This window comes from Cherax quadricarinatus, chromosome 5, assembly GCF_038502225.1.
Source record: "Cherax quadricarinatus isolate ZL_2023a chromosome 5, ASM3850222v1, whole genome shotgun sequence".
In the NCBI taxonomy this organism is placed as follows: domain Eukaryota; kingdom Metazoa; phylum Arthropoda; class Malacostraca; order Decapoda; family Parastacidae; genus Cherax; species Cherax quadricarinatus.
In genome coordinates this window covers 59,123,995-59,142,870 of record NC_091296.1, presented here as the reverse complement: position 1 = coordinate 59,142,870, position 18,876 = coordinate 59,123,995, and the positions used below count along the sequence as shown (strand labels likewise).

Below are 18,876 nucleotides of genomic sequence, written 5' to 3'. Positions count from 1 at the left end.
GAGAATGGAGCGAAACAGAATGACTTCAAGAGTGTATCAGTCTGTAGTGGAAGGAAGGCGGGGTAGGGGTCGGCCTAGGAAAGGTTGGAGGGAGGGGGTAAAGGAGGTTTTGTGTGCGAGGGGCTTGGACTTCCAGCAGGCATGCGTGAGTGTGTTTGATAGTGAATGGAGACAAATGGTTTTTAATACTTGACGTGCTGTTGGAGTGTGAGCAAAGTAACATTTATGAAGGGATTCAGGGAAACCGGCAGGCCGGACTTGAGTCCTGGAGATGGGAAGTACAGTGCTTGCACTCTGAAGGAGGGGTGTTAATGTTGCAGTTTAAAAACTGTAGTGTAAAGCACCCTTCTGGCAAGACAGTGATGGAGTGAATGATGGTGAAAGTTTTTCTTTTTCGGGCCACCCTGCCTTGGTGGGAATCGGCCAGTGTGATAATAAAAAAAATAATAAAAATATATTTTTTTTTTCAACAAGTCGGTCGTCTCCCACCGAGGCAGGGTGACCCAAAAAAAAGAAAGAAAATCCCCAAAAAGAAAATACTTTCATCATCATTCAACACTTTCACCACACACACACATTATCACTGCTTTTGCAGAGGTGCTCAGAATACAACAGTTTAGAAGCATATACGTATAAAGATACACAACATATCCCTCCAAACTGCCAATATCCCAAACCCCTCCTTTAAAGTGCAGGCATTGTACTTCCCATTTCCAGGACTCAAGTCCGACTATATGAAAATATATATATATATATATATATATATATATATATATATATATATATATATAGGGGGTAAAGCAGCTGGAACTGATGGGATCATGACAGAAATGTTAAAAGCAGGGGGGGGATATAGTGTTGGAGTGGTTGGTACTTTTGTTTAATAAATGTATGAAAGAGGGGAAGGTACCTAGGGATTGGCAGAGAGCATGTATAGTCCCTTTATATAAAGGGAAAGGGGACAAAAGAGACTGTAAAAATTATAAAGGAATAAGCTTACTGAGTATACCAGGAAAAGTGTACGGTAGGGTTATAATTGAAAGAATTAGAGGTAAGACAGAATGTAGGATTGCGGATGAGCAAGGAGGTTTTAGAGTGGGTAGGGGATGTGTAGATCAGGTGTTTACATTGAAGCATATATGTGAACAGTATTTAGATAAAGATAGGGAAGTTTTTATTGCATTTATGGATTTAGAAAAGGCATATGATAGAGTGGATAGAGGAGCAATGTGGCAGATGTTGCAAATATATGGAATAGGTGGTAAGTTATTAAATGCTGTAAAGAGTTTTTATGAGGATAGTGAGGCTCAGGTTAGGGTGTGTAGAAGAGAGGGAGACTACTTCCCGGTAAAAGTAGGTCTTAGACAGGGATGTGTAATGTCACCATGGTTGTTTAATATATTTATAGATGGGGTTGTAAAGGAAGTAAATGCTAGGGTGTTTGGGAGAGGGGTGGAATTAAATTATGGGGAATCAAATTCAAAATGGGAATTGACACAGTTACTTTTTGCTGATGATACTGTGCTTATGGGAGATTCTAAAGAAAAATTGCAAAGGTTAGTGGATGAGTTTGGGAATGTGTGTAAAGGTAGAAAGTTGAAAGTGAACATAGAAAAGAGTAAGGTGATGAGGGTGTCAAATGATTTAGATAAAGAAAAATTGGATATCAAATTGGGGAGGAGGAGTATGGAAGAAGTGAATGTTTTCAGATACTTGGGAGTTGACGTGTCGGCGGATGGATTTATGAAGGATGAGGTTAATCATAGAATTGATGAGGGAAAAAAGGTGAGTGGTGCGTTAAGGTATATGTGGAGTCAAAAAATGTTATCTATGGAGGCAAAGAAGGGAATGTATGAAAGTATAGTAGTACCAACACTCTTATATGGGTGTGAAGCTTGGGTGGTAAATGCAGCAGCGAGGAGACGGTTGGAGGCAGTGGAGATGTCCTGTTTAAGGGCAATGTGTGGTGTAAATATTATGCAGAAAATTCGGAGTGTGGAAATTAGAAGGTGTGGAGTTAATAAAAGTATTAGTCAGAGGGCAGAAGAGGGGTTGTTGAGGTGGTTTGGTCATTTAGAGAGAATGGATCAAAGTAGAATGACATGGAAAGCATATAAATCTATAGGGGAAGGAAGGCGGGGTAGGGGTCGTCCTCGAAAGGGTTGGAGAGAGGGGGTAAAGGAGGTTTTGTGGGTAAGGGGCTTGGACTTCCAGCAAGCGTGCGTGAGCGTGTTAGATAGGAGTGAATGGAGACGAATGGTACTTGGGACCTGACGATCTGTTGGAGTGTGAGCAGGGTAATATTTAGTGAAGGGATTCAGGGAAACCGGTTATTTTCATATAGTCGGACTTGAGTCCTGGAAATGGGAAGTACAATGCCTGCACTTTAAAGGAGGGGTTTGGGATATTGGCAGTTTGGAGGGATATGTTGTGTATCTTTATATGTGTATGCTTCTAGACTGTTGTATTCTGAGCACCTCTGCAAAAACAGTGATAATGTGCGAGTGTGGTGAAAGTGTTGAATGATGATGAAAGTATTTTCTTTTTGGGGATTTTCTTTCTTTTTTGGGTCACCCTGCCTCGGTGGGAGACGGCCGACTTGTTGAAAAAAAAAAAAAAAAAAAAAAAAAAATATATATATATATATATATATATATATATATATATATATATATATATATATATATATATATATTGTTTTTTTTTTTTGCAGGAATTAAACCCCAGCATTCTAAGTGTATTGATTTACAATAAACATAATATAGTGTATTTATATTGTACTCACTCAGACTTCAGGTACGTCTTGCTACTTTTATTTATACAGTGGACCCCCGACTAACGATCAGCTCCCAACTCAACCAATTATGTAAGTGTATTTTTGTAAGTGCTTTTGTACGTGTATTTTTGGGGGTCTGAAACGAACTACTCTAATTCACAATATTCCTTATGGGAACAAATTCGGTCTATAACGGCACCCGAACAGACTTCTAGATTGAAATAATATAGTTAGTCGGGGGTCCACTGTACTTAGGTCACACTACACATGCATGTACAAGCCTATATATATACACACACACACCCCTCTGGGTTTTCTTCTATTTTCTTGCTAGTTCTTGTTCATGTTTATTTCCTCTTATCTCCATGGGGAAGTGGAACAGAATTGTTCCTCCATAAGCCATACGTGTCGTAAGAGGCAACTAAAATGCCAGGAGCAAGGGGCTAGTAACTCCTTCTCCTGTATACATTACTAAGGTTAAAAAGATACCTTTTTTTTTTTTTTGCATGGGGGGGGGGGGAGGAATACAGCCAGTTTGTTGAAAATAGATTTTACTCACTTATTTGTTGTGACAGAGATCAAGTCTCAGCTGATGGTCCTGCCTCTCACCTTGCAGTTTGCCAGCTTTATTTCTTCAGCCTTATGGGCCTTATCATACCTTCTCTTACACCTACATATGAAGTCTGCTTCCACCACTGCCTCATCAAGATCATTCCACTTCCCAACTTCATGATATTCCTGTTGTTCATTGGTATCAAACTTTCAGCTGTGTCACAAAGGACCTATTTCTTTATTATTATTATAATCAAAGAAATCGCTAAACCAACAAGGGTCATACAGCACTGCAGGCCAGAAAATAGTGCTGAGGCTATAAACAGCTAGGTGGAGAGGGGAGAAAAGGGCTGGAAGGGACGCTAAGGGCTGTGTGTCAAAGTTCGTACAGTAAAGCAGTTGCTGACAAAAAGTCAAAAAGTGATTGAAAGTCAAAGGCAGGGCTGTCTGCAAGAAAGGAAGATAAGATAAGAGTGGTAGGGCAGAGGTGGCACTGGAGGTAAATCCTGTGAGCTTGTTGGTAAACCGGGCAATGGACAAGAAAATGAAGAACCGAAATAGAGACCCGACAAACCTCACAGAGGGAAATAAGGTGTCGTTCCATGATATACCCATGAGTAAGGCGAGTATGGCCAATACGGAGCCGGGTGTGCAGAAGATTTCCCTGAAGGCGGCGCTGAGACACAGCTATAGCCCAAGTAAGGCCTTCACTCTCCTTAAGATAATGGATTTCTTGTTCATTATGATAGACCTGATAACAGCGTGAGAAAGAAGGATGAAATTCATTGCAATTGAGACAAGAGGGGGGCAAGACTGCAAGATGTATTAGCATGATCTGCGGCACCACAGACCGGGCACTCCGCCGCAGATCTACAGTATTTAGCGGGGTGTCCGAAGCGCCAGCAATTACAACACTGTTGGGGAGTAGGGACTACTTCACGGACCTCTAGGCAATGGCCTGCAATATAAACTGAGGACGGGAGTTCACGGCAGTTGAAGGCTAAGCAGGCAATGTTACTGGGAAAGTGCCTCAGCCCGCGAGTGGGCAGGATGTGTGTATCCACTTTAAGAATAGGAAGGTCCTGAAGGGCTAATTGCTCTAAAGTATCATTACCGCAAGACAGAAAAATCACTCTGTATAATGGTATGTGGTCAAACCACCATACCACTGCAAGAATTGAGGGTAGAGTGCTTATGAACTGTGATTGGAATGTTATCTATGTAAGTTATATGGTAAAGATCATGAGCTTGTTCTGAATTCTGAACTGTAATGACACGTGTACCGCTTCAAAGAGCATGAAAGGATATATTTTGGCCAACGTGTCATAAAAGGGCTTTACCAATACACTGGTACCTTGAGTTTCGAACAGCTCCCAACTCGAACAATTATGGAAATGTATTTTTGGGGGTCTGAAAAAAAAGGGGGAAGGATGGGATAGGAAGAGGAGGATTGGGGGGTACTTAGATTCAGTCTGTTTCAAGTATGGGTTCCATACTGGTACTGCATACTCTAAGGGTCCAGAATGACTGTTGAGATTTCTGAACCTAAGATTTGCCATATGAGTATTGATTGCAGAGGTTATTTGGCTGATGTGAGCCTCTGGTGATATACCAGGTACTATAATCACTCCTAGAACTTTCTAAACTAGGTCTGCAGCCTCTGACCCATAGTCTATACCCAGTGTCTAGTCTTCTGGCCCTTTCCCCAATCTTCATGACCTTCCATTTGCTAGGGTTGAATTCAAGCAACACTTATTTGACTAATCTTATAATTTGTCCAGATCCCTTTGAAGCCTTTCCTTTTCCTCATCTGCTTTTCTTCATTAGTTTTGCATCATCAGCAAACAAGGATACATCTTATTCAATCCCATCTCGAATATTTATATAAACCAGAAACAGTACTTGTTCTAACACCAATCCTTGTGTACCCTCGCTAGTTATCCCCCCCCCCCCCTTTCCTTGTGACATCTCTTCCCTGACAATCACACAATTTCCTTCCCCTAAGGTACTCTTTGATCCAGTGGCAAATGTTCCCCATTATTCTGCCTGGCACCTCAAGTTCTTGTTCAAGCCTCTTGTGGGGTACAGTATCAAGTGTCTTCATAAAGTCTAAGAAAATGCAATTCACCTATCTCTCTTGCTCCTGTCATCTGTTAGGCTGTCATAGAATTCCAACAAGTTGGTAAGGCAATATTTTTATTTTCTTTTTTTATTTTTTTATTATCACACTAGCCGATTCCCACCAAGGCAGGGTGGCCCGAAAAAGAAAAACTTTCACCATCATTCACTCCATCACTGTCTTGCCAGAAGGGTGCTTTACACTACAGTTTTTAAACTGCAACATTAACACCCCTCCTTCAGAGTGCAGGCACTGTACTTCCCATCTCCAGGACTCAAGTCCGGCCTGCCGGTTTCCCTGAATCCCTTCATAAATGTTACTTTGCTCACACTCCAACAGCATGTCAAGTATTAAAAACCATTTGTCTCCATTCACTCCTATCAAACATGCTCACGCATGCCTGCTGGAAGTCCAAGCCCCTCGCACACAAAACCTCCTTTACCCCCTCCCTCCAACCTTTCCTAGGCCGACCCCTACCCCGCCTTCCTTCCACTACAGACTGATACACTCTTGAAGTCACTCTGTTTCGCTCCATTCTCTCTACATGTCCGAACCACCTCAACAACCCTTCCTCAGCCCTCTGGACAACAGTTTTGGTAATCCCGCACCTCCTCCTAACTTCCAAACTACGGTAAGGCAATGTGTACATGTATGTGTACGTGCACGTGTGCATGTGATGAGTGGTTTCAAAACGCAGTTAACACAAGTAAAATATAGGTATGGCCTGTTTTTCAAGTCCACTCTGCAAAACAGTAGTACAGAAAAATGCTGGAAGGATTAGTTAACTTTCACATGAGAATTGTGAACGACACAAAGTGAGGGGTCTATTCAAAATTCTAAAAGGATACTGTAAGTAGTATTATTTACATATTAATAAAACAGGATATGAATAATGAAGGGCATCATTACTACAAATATTAGAGCAAGCCACAAATAAAGGGCTTAAATCATATTCAATAAAAAAACACTTAAAAAAGGGAAGCCTTCTTGACCATACTTTAAGTCTTACTTTAAAGAAAAATGTTAGTATTAGTATAGTTTTGGAACCGGACTTAACTGACTTTGAGATTAGCATTTTAGAGCATACTGCAATTGCAATCTTGATTTAAGCTGAAGACGGCATTAAAGATGAAGATTACACTTTCAACATTAAGCATAAGGGTGCTGTAGATATTAGTTCTTTTTAAAAGCTTCAGATGTTAAAGCAAGCTAAGATATAGCATTAGCAGTGGGGATTAGCAAAGTTGTACATTTACCCTTTAATTAAAAGGGGTCAGAAAAAAAAATCAATATCCAAATATGACAAAACATGCATTTAAATAACTGCAGATGAGGTGTTAGAGGTAAATGATAGTATTACAAAGTGTAAGGCAAAAAGCTGGCTGATGAGAAGAAATGCTGTCATGTAATGTTTACTGGAAAGAATAAGGTTAATAGGGAAGATAAAGTGAATAAACAGATTAAATGCTAGGGTGGTCAGGACTAAATCATCTAAGAATTAGAGTACCGTGAACCTAATATTAATACCATTCTACTGTTACAATTTCATCAAACAGCAATTGCAAATGTGATGTGACAGTTAAATAAAAACTTCCTTACTGAATGTAATTCTTTCCCAAAATACTTATTTTGTCTTTATTTAAAAAAAAAATCCACTTATGTTTCTCATAATGATAAATCAAGGTTTGAAGAGAAAAAAAAAACTTATGCATCTGATAATGATAATTTATCCAATATTTACACATATTCAAAGTCTTGAGGATACACATGTCCCTGCTCTTCCAGAATTCTGTTGAAGAACTCTTCACATACTGTGCATATTAAAGCTATCTCATAAAATCTATGTACTGTACTCCTTCAGTGTCAACTTTTACATTCACAAATGTCTTCATCCATGAATCCTGGATTATATCCTATTGCCAGTAACACATGAACTGACCTTGTGTATAATCCACGGTTCTCATAATGTATTTGCTATTATTCACATACTTGACTCCCAGATGTGCGGCTCATACATTATGATGTCCCCGAGTAAATATGTTCGTTCATTACTCAAATTTGTACTAAAATTTACTAAAAATAGCACAAAATGTTAAGACTAACAACTAGGTACTGGGTCCATGGGGTTCTGAACACAACCCTGCTTTGACCACTGATATATATGTTCCACATCTGCAAATTCACCAGCCAAGACCTCGCAGAGTGCATCCCTTGTGAATACTGAAAGAGCACATTATAGGTTAAGTGTTTAAAATCCCTAAGTCGAATGTTTTTTTTTTCTCCTTTTAACTTCATTCATAAAAGAACATATGCTCTGTAAGGCTATACATTATTCATGAAGTACTTTATTATGCAAATGAATTAATCACTAGTTAAAACAATGGCCAAGGCCACTTGTTTATTATTTTATTTTAAATTTTTATCAAGAATAGTTTTCTTCATACAAGCTAATTTATACTAAGCTTTAACAAGTGTATTCATAAATTCAATATATGCAGATTGAAAGAGAATGAAGTTTATAGCTAATTTAATTATGTCAAATTTAACCTGTTAATTTTAAGATTTTATCTTTACCCAGAAATAGAAAATTTTTGTAGTGTCCATTTGTAAATTTTGTAAATAAAAAAAATTACTTGAGATTGCTACACAAATGTTTGTTTCCTGTCTTTTCTTTGTTTCTTGGGTGATATCACAGTACTTTTATTGCCCTGTCAGGGCCCTAATTATTGTAATACTGTATTAAATGTTAAAATTTGTTTGTACTTTCACATTACATAAATACACTAATAGGCAATTATTGTACTTTGTTTTTATGCAGAATTATAAATAATGGTACTTTCTGTAGTTAATTAAAAAAAATTCATGCAAAGCAAAAAAAAATCATTTTGTTTATAAATAAATCAGGGAAAAGGAATTAAAAAAGGCAAGAGGGCTAATGCCAAGGTCACAAATGAAGGAACACTTACAAAAGATAGCACAAAGCAGTACTTGAAATATATTTATTCATACATCTGTCATACATCATGGTAAAAACAATTGTTGTACATATACAAATGCCCTATCATTCTATAATCCATCCGTCTCTTGAACACTGTCATGCACAGTTCAACAGCAAGCACTATACATGAGCACACACAAACTACATGAATGCAACCCACTATGTTACAAATGCTGTATAAATGAGTTTGAGGACAATTGAAATCTGATGGAACACTTTGATGAAAACCTAACCTAAATAAAAAATACAGCAGTAATATGACGTTTACTTTTACTTTATATACAACACAAAAGGCAACGAATATTTACAAAAAAATATGCAGTTCAAGTCTCTCTATATGAAATATCTTCATCTTTAACCTGCCATCAATAGCTACATCAATTGTATTTCAAAACCATAAAATACAAAGGTGCTTACAAGGAGCAGTGAAGTTCCTATCAGTGCATAATATTCAGTGCAGCTTACATGAAGAATGGTCTTGAAAGAGGTTTCTGAACTGAAAGACAGCTTTTCTGAAGTCCAGGTGGAACATTCTTGATACTACAATAACCTATACTTGTTAATTGCTATCAAGTGATTTCCAGGAGTATTGAATGGCTATTGGTTCCTTGGGGTTCAAATAACAAGTGGTTTCCCTGTAAGGGGGAGAGCAAAATGTAAGATTATCTAACTAGGGAAAGATATCTGCTCACCATGTGACATTATGAGTTAATAGTCATTAAAGAGATCCAATACAGCACATTTCCTTTTAAGATATGAAAAGGAAAATGAGCTTAATTGAATTACTACCTATAGGTTATACTACATGACTGTCACACACTGAGCTACATACATCAAGTTTAAAGAAAGATCTAAGACTGATAGTAGGAAGACTTGAGCCAAAATACACAGTGGCCCTTTTACATTAGCCCTCGTGCCAATAAAAATCTGGTAATACAAACAACAAAGTAAAATATGATTTAATTTCACTTGGCATGAATAAAACAAACCTTCAAGAAGCAATAATGGCTATAAATACCAAAATCTACATATAAATTAGATAGAAGCAAATGAAGTTAGCAATTCTAATAGAAAAGCATATTTTTTATACAAGAGACGAAGAAAGATTAGATCAGAAATAAAAAATAATTAACAGGTTATGTAGTTTGGGAAAATGAAACTAGTAATTAGTTTAAGGGATGTGAAAATGATAATGGTGATGAACAACAATCTGAGTAGCGTGCAGATGGCAGAAGTGCAACAGGGTAATCACTTAGTCAAGGCAGCCAGTGCGATTAGTGACTGGCCGTGACCTGGGAACCCACGAGGTCTTGAGCAGCATTGGCCTCAAGGGTTCCAGGTCACATATGGAGGGAGTGTGATGACCGGGAATTGGAAGGGCAGAGCCGGCAGAGCGTGTTGGGGGAGTTTGCAACTCACCCGCTGTTGGGGAGGGCAAAACACCCCCGACGGTTGTGTCGTGCCGTATCCGGGATGTGGCACCTGTGGCTTGGGGTTTGTGGCTCTGACGATCTCTTCGTTCCACCTCATTTTCTTGATTTCGTGAACCACCCTGTTAGTACAAAAAATGCTCGGTACAGAATATATGTCAGGTTTTGTCAAAAGATCAGTATATAGTGTAACATTACACAAAGAATAATCAGATACTAGAAGACAAGTATTACTCATGGCCAGTGAAGAAAAAACAAATATACAAAAAGCATTCACTACAATAACTTTGATAAACTCAGTGAGATATGGCCAGTTTGTTGAAAAATGGAATTTAATGTAGACAAATGCCATGTAATGAAGTAGTAGGTTGGTAGACAGCAACTGCCAAGGGAGGTACTACCTTCCTACCACATGAGTGTGAAATGGAAACCCATAATTGTTTTACATGACAGTACGATTGTTGGTGTCTTTTTTCTGTCTCATAAGCATGCAAGATTTCAGGTATGTCTTGTTACTTCTACTTACACTTAGGTCACACTAAACATGCATGTACAACATGCATATATATTTAGACTCCCATCTGGGTTTTCTTCTATTTTCTTAATAGTTCTTGTTCTTCTTTATTTCCTCTTATCTCCAAGGGAAAGTGGAAAAGAATTCTTCCTCCACAAGCCATGTGTGTCATAACAGGTGTCTAAAATGCCAGGAGCAAGGGGCTAATAACCCCCTTCTCCTGTATAAATTACTAAATTTAAAAAGAAAAACTTTTGTTTTTCTTTTAGGGTCACCCTGCCTTGTTGGGATACAGCCAGTTCATTGGAAAATAAAATAAAGAAGTGCCATGTAATAGAAATGGGAGTATGCAATAACAGGCCATATGAGTACAGATCATGATAAAATATTATAAACATCAAATAGGGAATCTAAGAATCATTTTATTTACATGGTCTCTATAAGACCTCAAACAAAATCATGAGGAACATAAGAGTTCCTTGTGCTACAGTGGCAAACTATAAAACAGACTTCATATATATAAATGAGAAATTTCCAACAAGAGCAAAAATTGAAACAAACCAGTAGGTAGGTGTCTGCAGTACAAAAAAGGAGGTGATGGGAGGCAAGTTTGATTGTTTTTATATTCCCAGGAGTACTAAACCAATTTAAGTAATTGAGAAATGAACAGACTAAAAAAAAAAAAAAATGGAAAAGGAGCTACATACTAGCCCCAGAGATTAAAAAAAAATTAGTTACAAAAATAAAATGAAAATACTAAACGACAACAATAGATAATAGGAAGAAAAATAGGAGACACATTAGCCACAAAGTCATAAAATAACAAGAGATTTATAAATAAGATTTCGTAGCCCAATCAACAAGAACATAAGGCGACAGATGTAAACAGAGAAAGTAAGATGCATTGGAAGGATACTATAAAGTTGTTGTTTTCTTTGTCATAGAAAAATAAAATAAGATACAAGGGTTTGTAGTAAGCAATGCAGCCATTTGGCTCTAGACCCTGAAAACATTGCAAACTATATAGAAGTCAAAGTGAAGACATTAAAATAGAATTTATACCAGAGTATAGTCATTAACAACTGCACACCTGAAATGCAATGTACAAATACAAGCAGTAAAGGTGAAATTATGAGTTCAAACAGTATTTATACAAATTACTACCAAAAACTCAAAGGTCCCAATAACAGAAGTAATCCATAGGTCACCACATCCCATTGAACAAGTGAAGATGGGATACCAAAATTTTTGCTAATACTTAATTTAAGGCTGGTACTTGTACCATCATAATCAGTCAATACCAATTTTTTTTTTTTAACACATCGGCCGTTTCCCACTGAGGCAGTGTGGCCCAAAAAGAAAGAATAAATTTTCATCATCACTCGACACTTTCACCATCACTCATACATAATCACTGTCTTTGCAGAGGCGCTCAGATACGACAGTTTAGATTACTACTAAATTCTTACCTTCAGTAGTTATTACTGCACTACAAATTTTACAGCAAAGGTCAGAAACCTAAAGGAGCCAAGAGCAAAATATTTAACAGGCTTTAATAGCTTTACAGTCATATGACAGGATGGTAGTGAACCCTCTTGAATGGTTCCAGTTTACCAACCTACTGCCTTATGTTAATCTTTATCTTTGAGAAGCACAAATTCTACTAAACAATCTAAATAGTTTCACATTAATTGTAGACCATTATTAGTATAAATTAGTTTTAACCCTTTACCAGGCAGACACTGAAATCAGCAAGAAATAAAATTTCTGTTCCTATAGGCTTAAAGCTTCTTTCAAATTTTTATTTTCTTTTGGGCCTTAAAATTAAAAAAACCGAGAGTCGAAAATGTCCCTCTGCCATATAATGGTAAAACAACTTCCCAAAAAATAATAATTAAAAATGTTAATAAAAGACTGACAAATATTTTTAAAATTTATTATTCATTAAAAAATATACAGTACTAACTTGTTTCCATAGTGCTTGAACACACAAAAAAAAATTATATGAATTTACATACATTGTAAAAACCATGGCAATGGATAACTGATGCTGTAAAAAACTAGAGGATGTCTCATGAAGTATTTTTACATAAAAAAAATTTACTTCTCATTACATTTTATTCTAGACCGGAAAGGGTATGGAAATCAATGAAACAATTACTACTTTTGTTCATGCAGAAATTCATCTTGCACAGCTGATTTGCTTTTGTTCATTCTGTTGTTGCAGAACTTGCATGAATTCAACAGTGAGGTAATGTTGCATTAAACCCCCTAATATCATCAGGTATGACAGCACATTGATACTTCACAGGATTAGATCTCTCTCTCTGTCCCAAAGAGACACTTTCACTTGATGCACTTGAAGCATGTGAAGTGGACCAAGATGTCATTGGAGATCTCAGGCTGCTTGCTATTTCCAATTGTGAAGATTTTTGTAATGAAAGTCACTTTTAACCTGAAGTCCTTCAAGGGCATAAATCTTTACTTCCTGGCATCACAATCACAATAACCAAGAATTTATAACAGCAAAATTAATGATATATGCAAACAAGCACATAAACCACCATTTTGATTTCATTGGCATTTTGTAGATATGAACCAACATATCACTTCTATGTCTCCCATATGATCATTATAGTTCTTGATGATAGAGGGACAGTCAACGTGCTCCTTATGTTTGGTATCCTTGCTGTACCTCCTTATCTTTGTCACATGTTCAATTCCCATGTCATTTGTGAGCAACATAACAACCTTGTTCTTTCCATCTTAAAGCAAAGACACTATCAGAGGATCTGTATCTATCACACCCCTTTTCACAGTATTTTTTCCATTTCCTTGATATCCATTAGTGGTGGTCTTCCAATGATGTTTTCCCAAACAGTACCTATAATTATATGAGCTATTCAGAAACTTCACCAAAAAAAGCCTGGTGAAGTTTTTTTATTATCACACTGGCCGATTCCCACCAAGGCAGGGTGGCCCGAAAAAGAAAAACTTTCACCATCATTCACTCCATCACTGTCTTGCCAGAAGGGTGTTTTACACTACAGTTTTTAAACTGCAACATTAACACCCCTCCTTCAGAGTGCAGGCACTGTACTTCCCATCTCCAGGACTCAAGTCCGGCCTGCCGGTTTCCCTGAATCCCTTCATAAATGTTACTTTGCTCACACTCCAACAGCACGTCAAGTATTAAAAACCATTTGTCTCCATTCACTCCTATCAAACACGCTCATGCATGCCTGGTGAAGTTATCTTCATATAATGCTGATATAACTGTGTGGTCCATACTCTTGGCAAAGGCAGTAATGTACCAGCTCTTGTGCCCTTGTATCCCACCATTACTTCATCAATAGCCTGCTTTGCTTTGGTGTTTCTGGAACCTTCAGGAAAGCTTCAGTGATGGCACTGAACAGGGGCCTGACCTTATAGAACCTGTCATCTGTTGTCATTATTCATACGTAAAAAGGACATCTCGTGTGCTCGTCTCCCCTCAACTTATGGCTAAACCGCCAACTACTCTATTTACTAATTTCATTTTCTAATATTAATGTCCTAGACTATCTCTTAGATGACATTATATTTGCTACCTGAGAAATCCTGGTTTTAGTGGCCAAGTAATCATCTAAAGAGAGAGTTTTGTGTTACATCCAAATATAGCAATAATCTAATGAAAATCATCACTTCACCATAAACTGTCTGGAATTTAGAGTTAGGATTTTTAGCAGAGCAAACAAATTTGTTTGAAACACAATTTCATTTACCAGATCTTTAGTAACTTTCGTTTTTCTTTTCAGGTCGCCCACCTTGGTGGGGTACAGCTAATTCGTTGAAGAAAAAAAAATCTTTAGTAAATGTTTGGGAAAAATATTCAAATGGACAGGTAATATGTGTAGGTTCACGTCTGTACTTGGATAATGGCTCATTTTCCTCGTCAACTTTGTCCCAGTTGCATTAAATGCTGGATGTTTTGTACATTTTCCTTATCCTCAATTCCTTGTCTTGTCACAGACATACGTTTGTGGCTAACTCACTGCTTCGTCCATGGTAATTCTGGCTGCTTATCTTTGCTCGATGTTGTCACATCAGGAATGTATTCATCATCACTTTCCACCTCCTCTGCTGAGTCAGTGTCACATTCACTATCAACATGAGGAGAAGCCATGCCATAGTCCATTCTCCTTTGGGCTCTTGTCCCATAAAACATGCTTAATTGGAACTGAAATGACAAGAAAAACATAACATGAGTTTAACAAATGAATAAATATATGCACATTTGCAATGTGTAACATACTGTTTCACAAGTTAGCACCCCAAGATGAAATACTATTTCCCAGGCAGAGCGCAGTTTGTGACTCCTTTGCGGATCGTATTTTCAGTGATATGTCAATAGTATTAATATCACTGATATGTCACTTTTATTAATGCATATGAATAGCATGTTCAAATATTCAACTAAGCACACTGGAAACAAATTCAGAAACTTACCGCCATCCTGGAGTGGTGAAAATCAAGGTAATACGCGAACTTTTGCATCAGAAATCCACCTCCTGCGAGCATTCAGCCGAAACTGTTTGCACTTGGCTACCCCAGCCAATGAGATGCGATAGAAAGTGGCCACGTCATAGATGACATAGCTCCTAGAAGCCCTGTGACTTGTCTGACTTCAAGTCTCTCGGAGTGTGTTGTTTGGTTCCATGGTGCCATGAATCCTATGCTTTTAGTACCAAAAACAGTGCATTGCCCAGTAAAGGGTTTTAATCCGAGTTTATGCCAACCCAAAATGATGTGCTTAGGAGTAGGAGTTGTCCCAGAAAAGCCTGAAAGAGGGATGATGGGGGAGGGGGTAAAGGTGGTTTTTGAGTGAATGGGTGGAGGCAAGTGGTTTTATGACCCAACGTGCTGTTGGAGTGTGAGCAAGGTAACGTTTATTGAGGGATTCAGGAAAACTAGTTAGCCAGAGTCCTGGAAGTGGAAAGCAGTGTGCCTGCACTTTAAAGTAGAGGGTGAAGATGCTGCAGTTCAGAGGGTCAGCTGAGCTGTGAGGTCAATATACTTCTGACAAGACATTAACTGAATAACAACAGTGACTGAATGACGGTGAATGCATTTCCTTTTTTTTTTTTTGTGTGTGTGTGGGGGGGGGGGGGTCATCCTACCTTGGCGAGAGATGGCTAGGGCTTGAAAAAAAAAATGGTGCATATAACCGAGTGCTTTTTTAAAAATAAAATGGACACCATAACCATATAACATTCATTTTTTTTTTTTAACACATCGGCAGTTTCCCACCGAGTCAGGGTGACCCAAAAAGAAGAAAAAAAAAACTTTCATCATTCAACACTTTCACCATCACTCATACGTAATTACTCTCTCTGCAGAGGTGCTCAGATACGACAGTTTAGATGTCCCTCCAAACTGCCAATATCCCAAACACCTCCTTTTAAGTGTAGGCAGTTTCCCATTTCCAGGACTCAAGTCCAGCTAATGGGCTTCCCTGAATCCCTTCACAAAGTATTACCCTGTTCACACTCCAACAGCTCGTCAGGTCCCCAAAATCATTCATTTCCATTCACTCCTAACACATTCACGCATGCTTGCTGAAAGTCCAAGCCCCTCTCCCACGAAACCTCCTTTACCCCCTCCTTCCAACCTTTTTGAGGACGACCCCTACCCTGTTTTCCTTCCCCTACAGATTTATACGCTCTCAAAGTCATTCTACTTTGTCCTATTCTCTAAATGACCAAACCACCTCAACAACCCCTCTTCAGCTCTGACTAATACTTTTAGTAACTCCACACCTCCTCCTAATTTCCATACTACGAATTCTCTGCATAATATTTACACCACACACACTACCCTTTGATACGACATCTCTGCTGCCTCCAGCCTCGTCCTTGCTGCAGCATTTACAACCCGTGCTTTAAACCCATATAAGAGTATTGGTACTACCATACTCTTGTACATTCCCTTCTTTGCCTCCATGGATAACATTTTTTGTCTCCAGAGATACCTCAATGCACCACTCGCCTTTCCTTCAATTCTATGGTTAAACTCATCCTTCATAAACACATCTGTTGACAAGTCAACTCCCAAATATCTGAAAACATTCACTTCTTTCAAACTCCCTCCTCCAATGTGATATCCAATTTTTCTTCATCTAAATCATTTGATATCCTTGTCACCTTACTGTTATCTATGATCACTTTCAACTTTCTACCTTTACACACCCTCCCAAACTTGTCCATTAACCTTTGCAACTTTTCTCTAGAATCCCCCAAAAGCACAGTATCATCAGCAAAAAGTAACTGTCAACTCCCATTTTGTATTTGATTCCTCACAATTTAATTCCACCCCTCTCCCCAACACCCCAGCATTTACATCTTTTACAACCCCATCTATAAACATGTTAAAGAACCATGGTGACATTACACATCCCTGTCTAAGACCTACTTTTAGTGGGAGGTATTCTCCCTCTCTCCTACACACACTAACCTGTGCCTCACTCTCCTCATAAATACTCTACAACATTTAGTAACTTATTTCCTATTCCATATATTTGCAACATCTGCCATATTGCTCCCCTATCCACTATCATGCGCCTTTTCTAAATCCATAAATGCAATGAAAACTTCCCTACCTTTATCTAAATATCTAAATGCTGTTCATATATATGCTTCAATATAAACACCTGATCTGCAAATTCCCTACCCATTCTAAAGCCTCCTTCCTCATCTGCAATCCTGCTCTCTGTCTTACCTCTTATTCTTTCAATAATAACCTTACCATCCACTTTACCTGGTAAACTCAGTAAACGTAATTCCCTAGAATTTTTACAATCTCTTTCATACCCCTTCCCTTTATATAAAGGAATTATACATGCTCTCTGCCAATCCCTGGGTACCTTCTCCTCTTTCATACATTTATTAAACAGAAATATCAAGCACTCCAACACTATCTTCACCTGCTTTTAACATTTCTGTCATGATCCCATCAGTTCCAGCTGCTTTACCCCCTTTTCATTTTACATAATGCCTCACGCACCTTTCCCACACTCACATCCTGGTCTTCACCGCTAAAAGATTTTATACCTCCCTGGCCGGTGCATGAAATTACTGCCTCCCTTTCTTCGCCAACATTTAAAAGTTCCTCAAAATATTTCTGCCATCTACCCAATACCTCCAGCTCCCCATCTACTAACTCCCCTACTCTGTTTTTAACTGACAAATCCATTTGTTCCAGCTTTCTTAACTTGTTTATCTCACTCCAAAGATTTTTCTTTTTCTCAGCAAAATTTCTTGACAGTACCTCTCCCACTCTATCATTTGCTCTTGTTTTGCACTCTCTCACCATTCTCTTCACCTTTCTTTTATTCTCCATATACTCTGCCCTTCTTATATCACTTCTGTTTTGTAAAAACCTCGTAAGTTACCCTTTTTTTTTTCCTTTATCACACCCCTTGACCTCATCATTTCACCAATCATTCCTCTTACCTCCTTCACCCACCCTCCTATATCCACAGACTTCTGCTCAACATTCTAGTACTGTGTTTTTAAAACTATCCCATCCCTCTTCAACCCCCCAACTACCCATACTTACACTAGCCCATCTTTCTGCCAATAGTAGCTTTTATTTCACCCTAACTTCCTCCTCCTCCCTTAGTTTATAAACTTTCACCTCTCTTTTGCTTACTGTTGCCATTTTCTTTGTCCCATCTACCTCTCACTCTAACTGTAGCTACAACTAGATAATGATCCAATATATCTGTTGCCCCTCTATAAATATGTATATCCTGAAGCCTACCCATCAGCCTTTTATCCACCAATACAAACTACTTTCATTACATCCTATATCATATCTTGTATACTCATTTATCCTCTTTTTCATAAAATATGTATTGTTTATTACCAAACCCTTTCTGCACACAGTTCAATTAAAGGCTCTCCATTTTTATTTACCCCTGACACCCCAGATTTACCTACTACCTCTACAACATTATTACCCACTTTAGTATTGAGATCCCCAACCACAAGTACTCTCTTACTTGGTTCAAAACTTCCCAGGCACTCACTCAACATATCCTAAAATCTCTCTCTCCTCTACACTTCTCTCTTCTCCAGGTGCATCCTCTTCAAGGGGGGCTCCTTGGCGTGGTGAAGAGGCTCTTGGTCTGAGGAATTAGCCCTGTCGGTCTTCTTCCTCAGACCGAACCTAATTACCCCCCATTCTCCCCTCCCCTATCCCATCCTCCCCTTTTTCCATTCCTCCTCCTCCTCCTCATCCCTCCCTTTTGCCCTTCCTCTTTTTAGCCTTCGTGATTTCTCCCACAGGCGCGCTAGTTCCTAGGTAGGGGAAAGGACACCGGGGTCCATCCCATTCCGTTGAGGTTTCTTGGCGGTGGCGTAGTTTGCCGTGGAATCTGGATTGCCTAGGGATGTCCCGATCCCTCTCCGGTATCCCGGAGTAGCTTTGGGTGTCTTTTGGGCGACG

The 18,876-nt window shown here is 38.5% G+C and overlaps 1 protein-coding gene across 11 annotated transcripts in view; it reads right to left on the bottom strand.

The window, feature by feature from the left end:
• The window catches only part of dco (discs overgrown), a 244,406-nt gene that overhangs the window by 36,410 nt on the left and 189,120 nt on the right, over positions 1–18,876 (bottom strand). For 8 of the 11 annotated variants that reach the window (XM_070102739.1, XM_070102752.1, XM_070102748.1 and 5 more), the window contains one exon: positions 9,865–9,997. In XM_070102739.1, coding sequence (XP_069958840.1) covers positions 9,865–9,997 — 133 coding nt within the window. Of the gene's footprint in view, positions 1–7,151; positions 7,668–8,432; positions 9,081–9,864; positions 9,998–18,876 lie in introns of those variants that run through there. The other 3 variants (XR_011394329.1, XM_070102754.1, XM_070102761.1) reach the window with 3 other exon arrangements.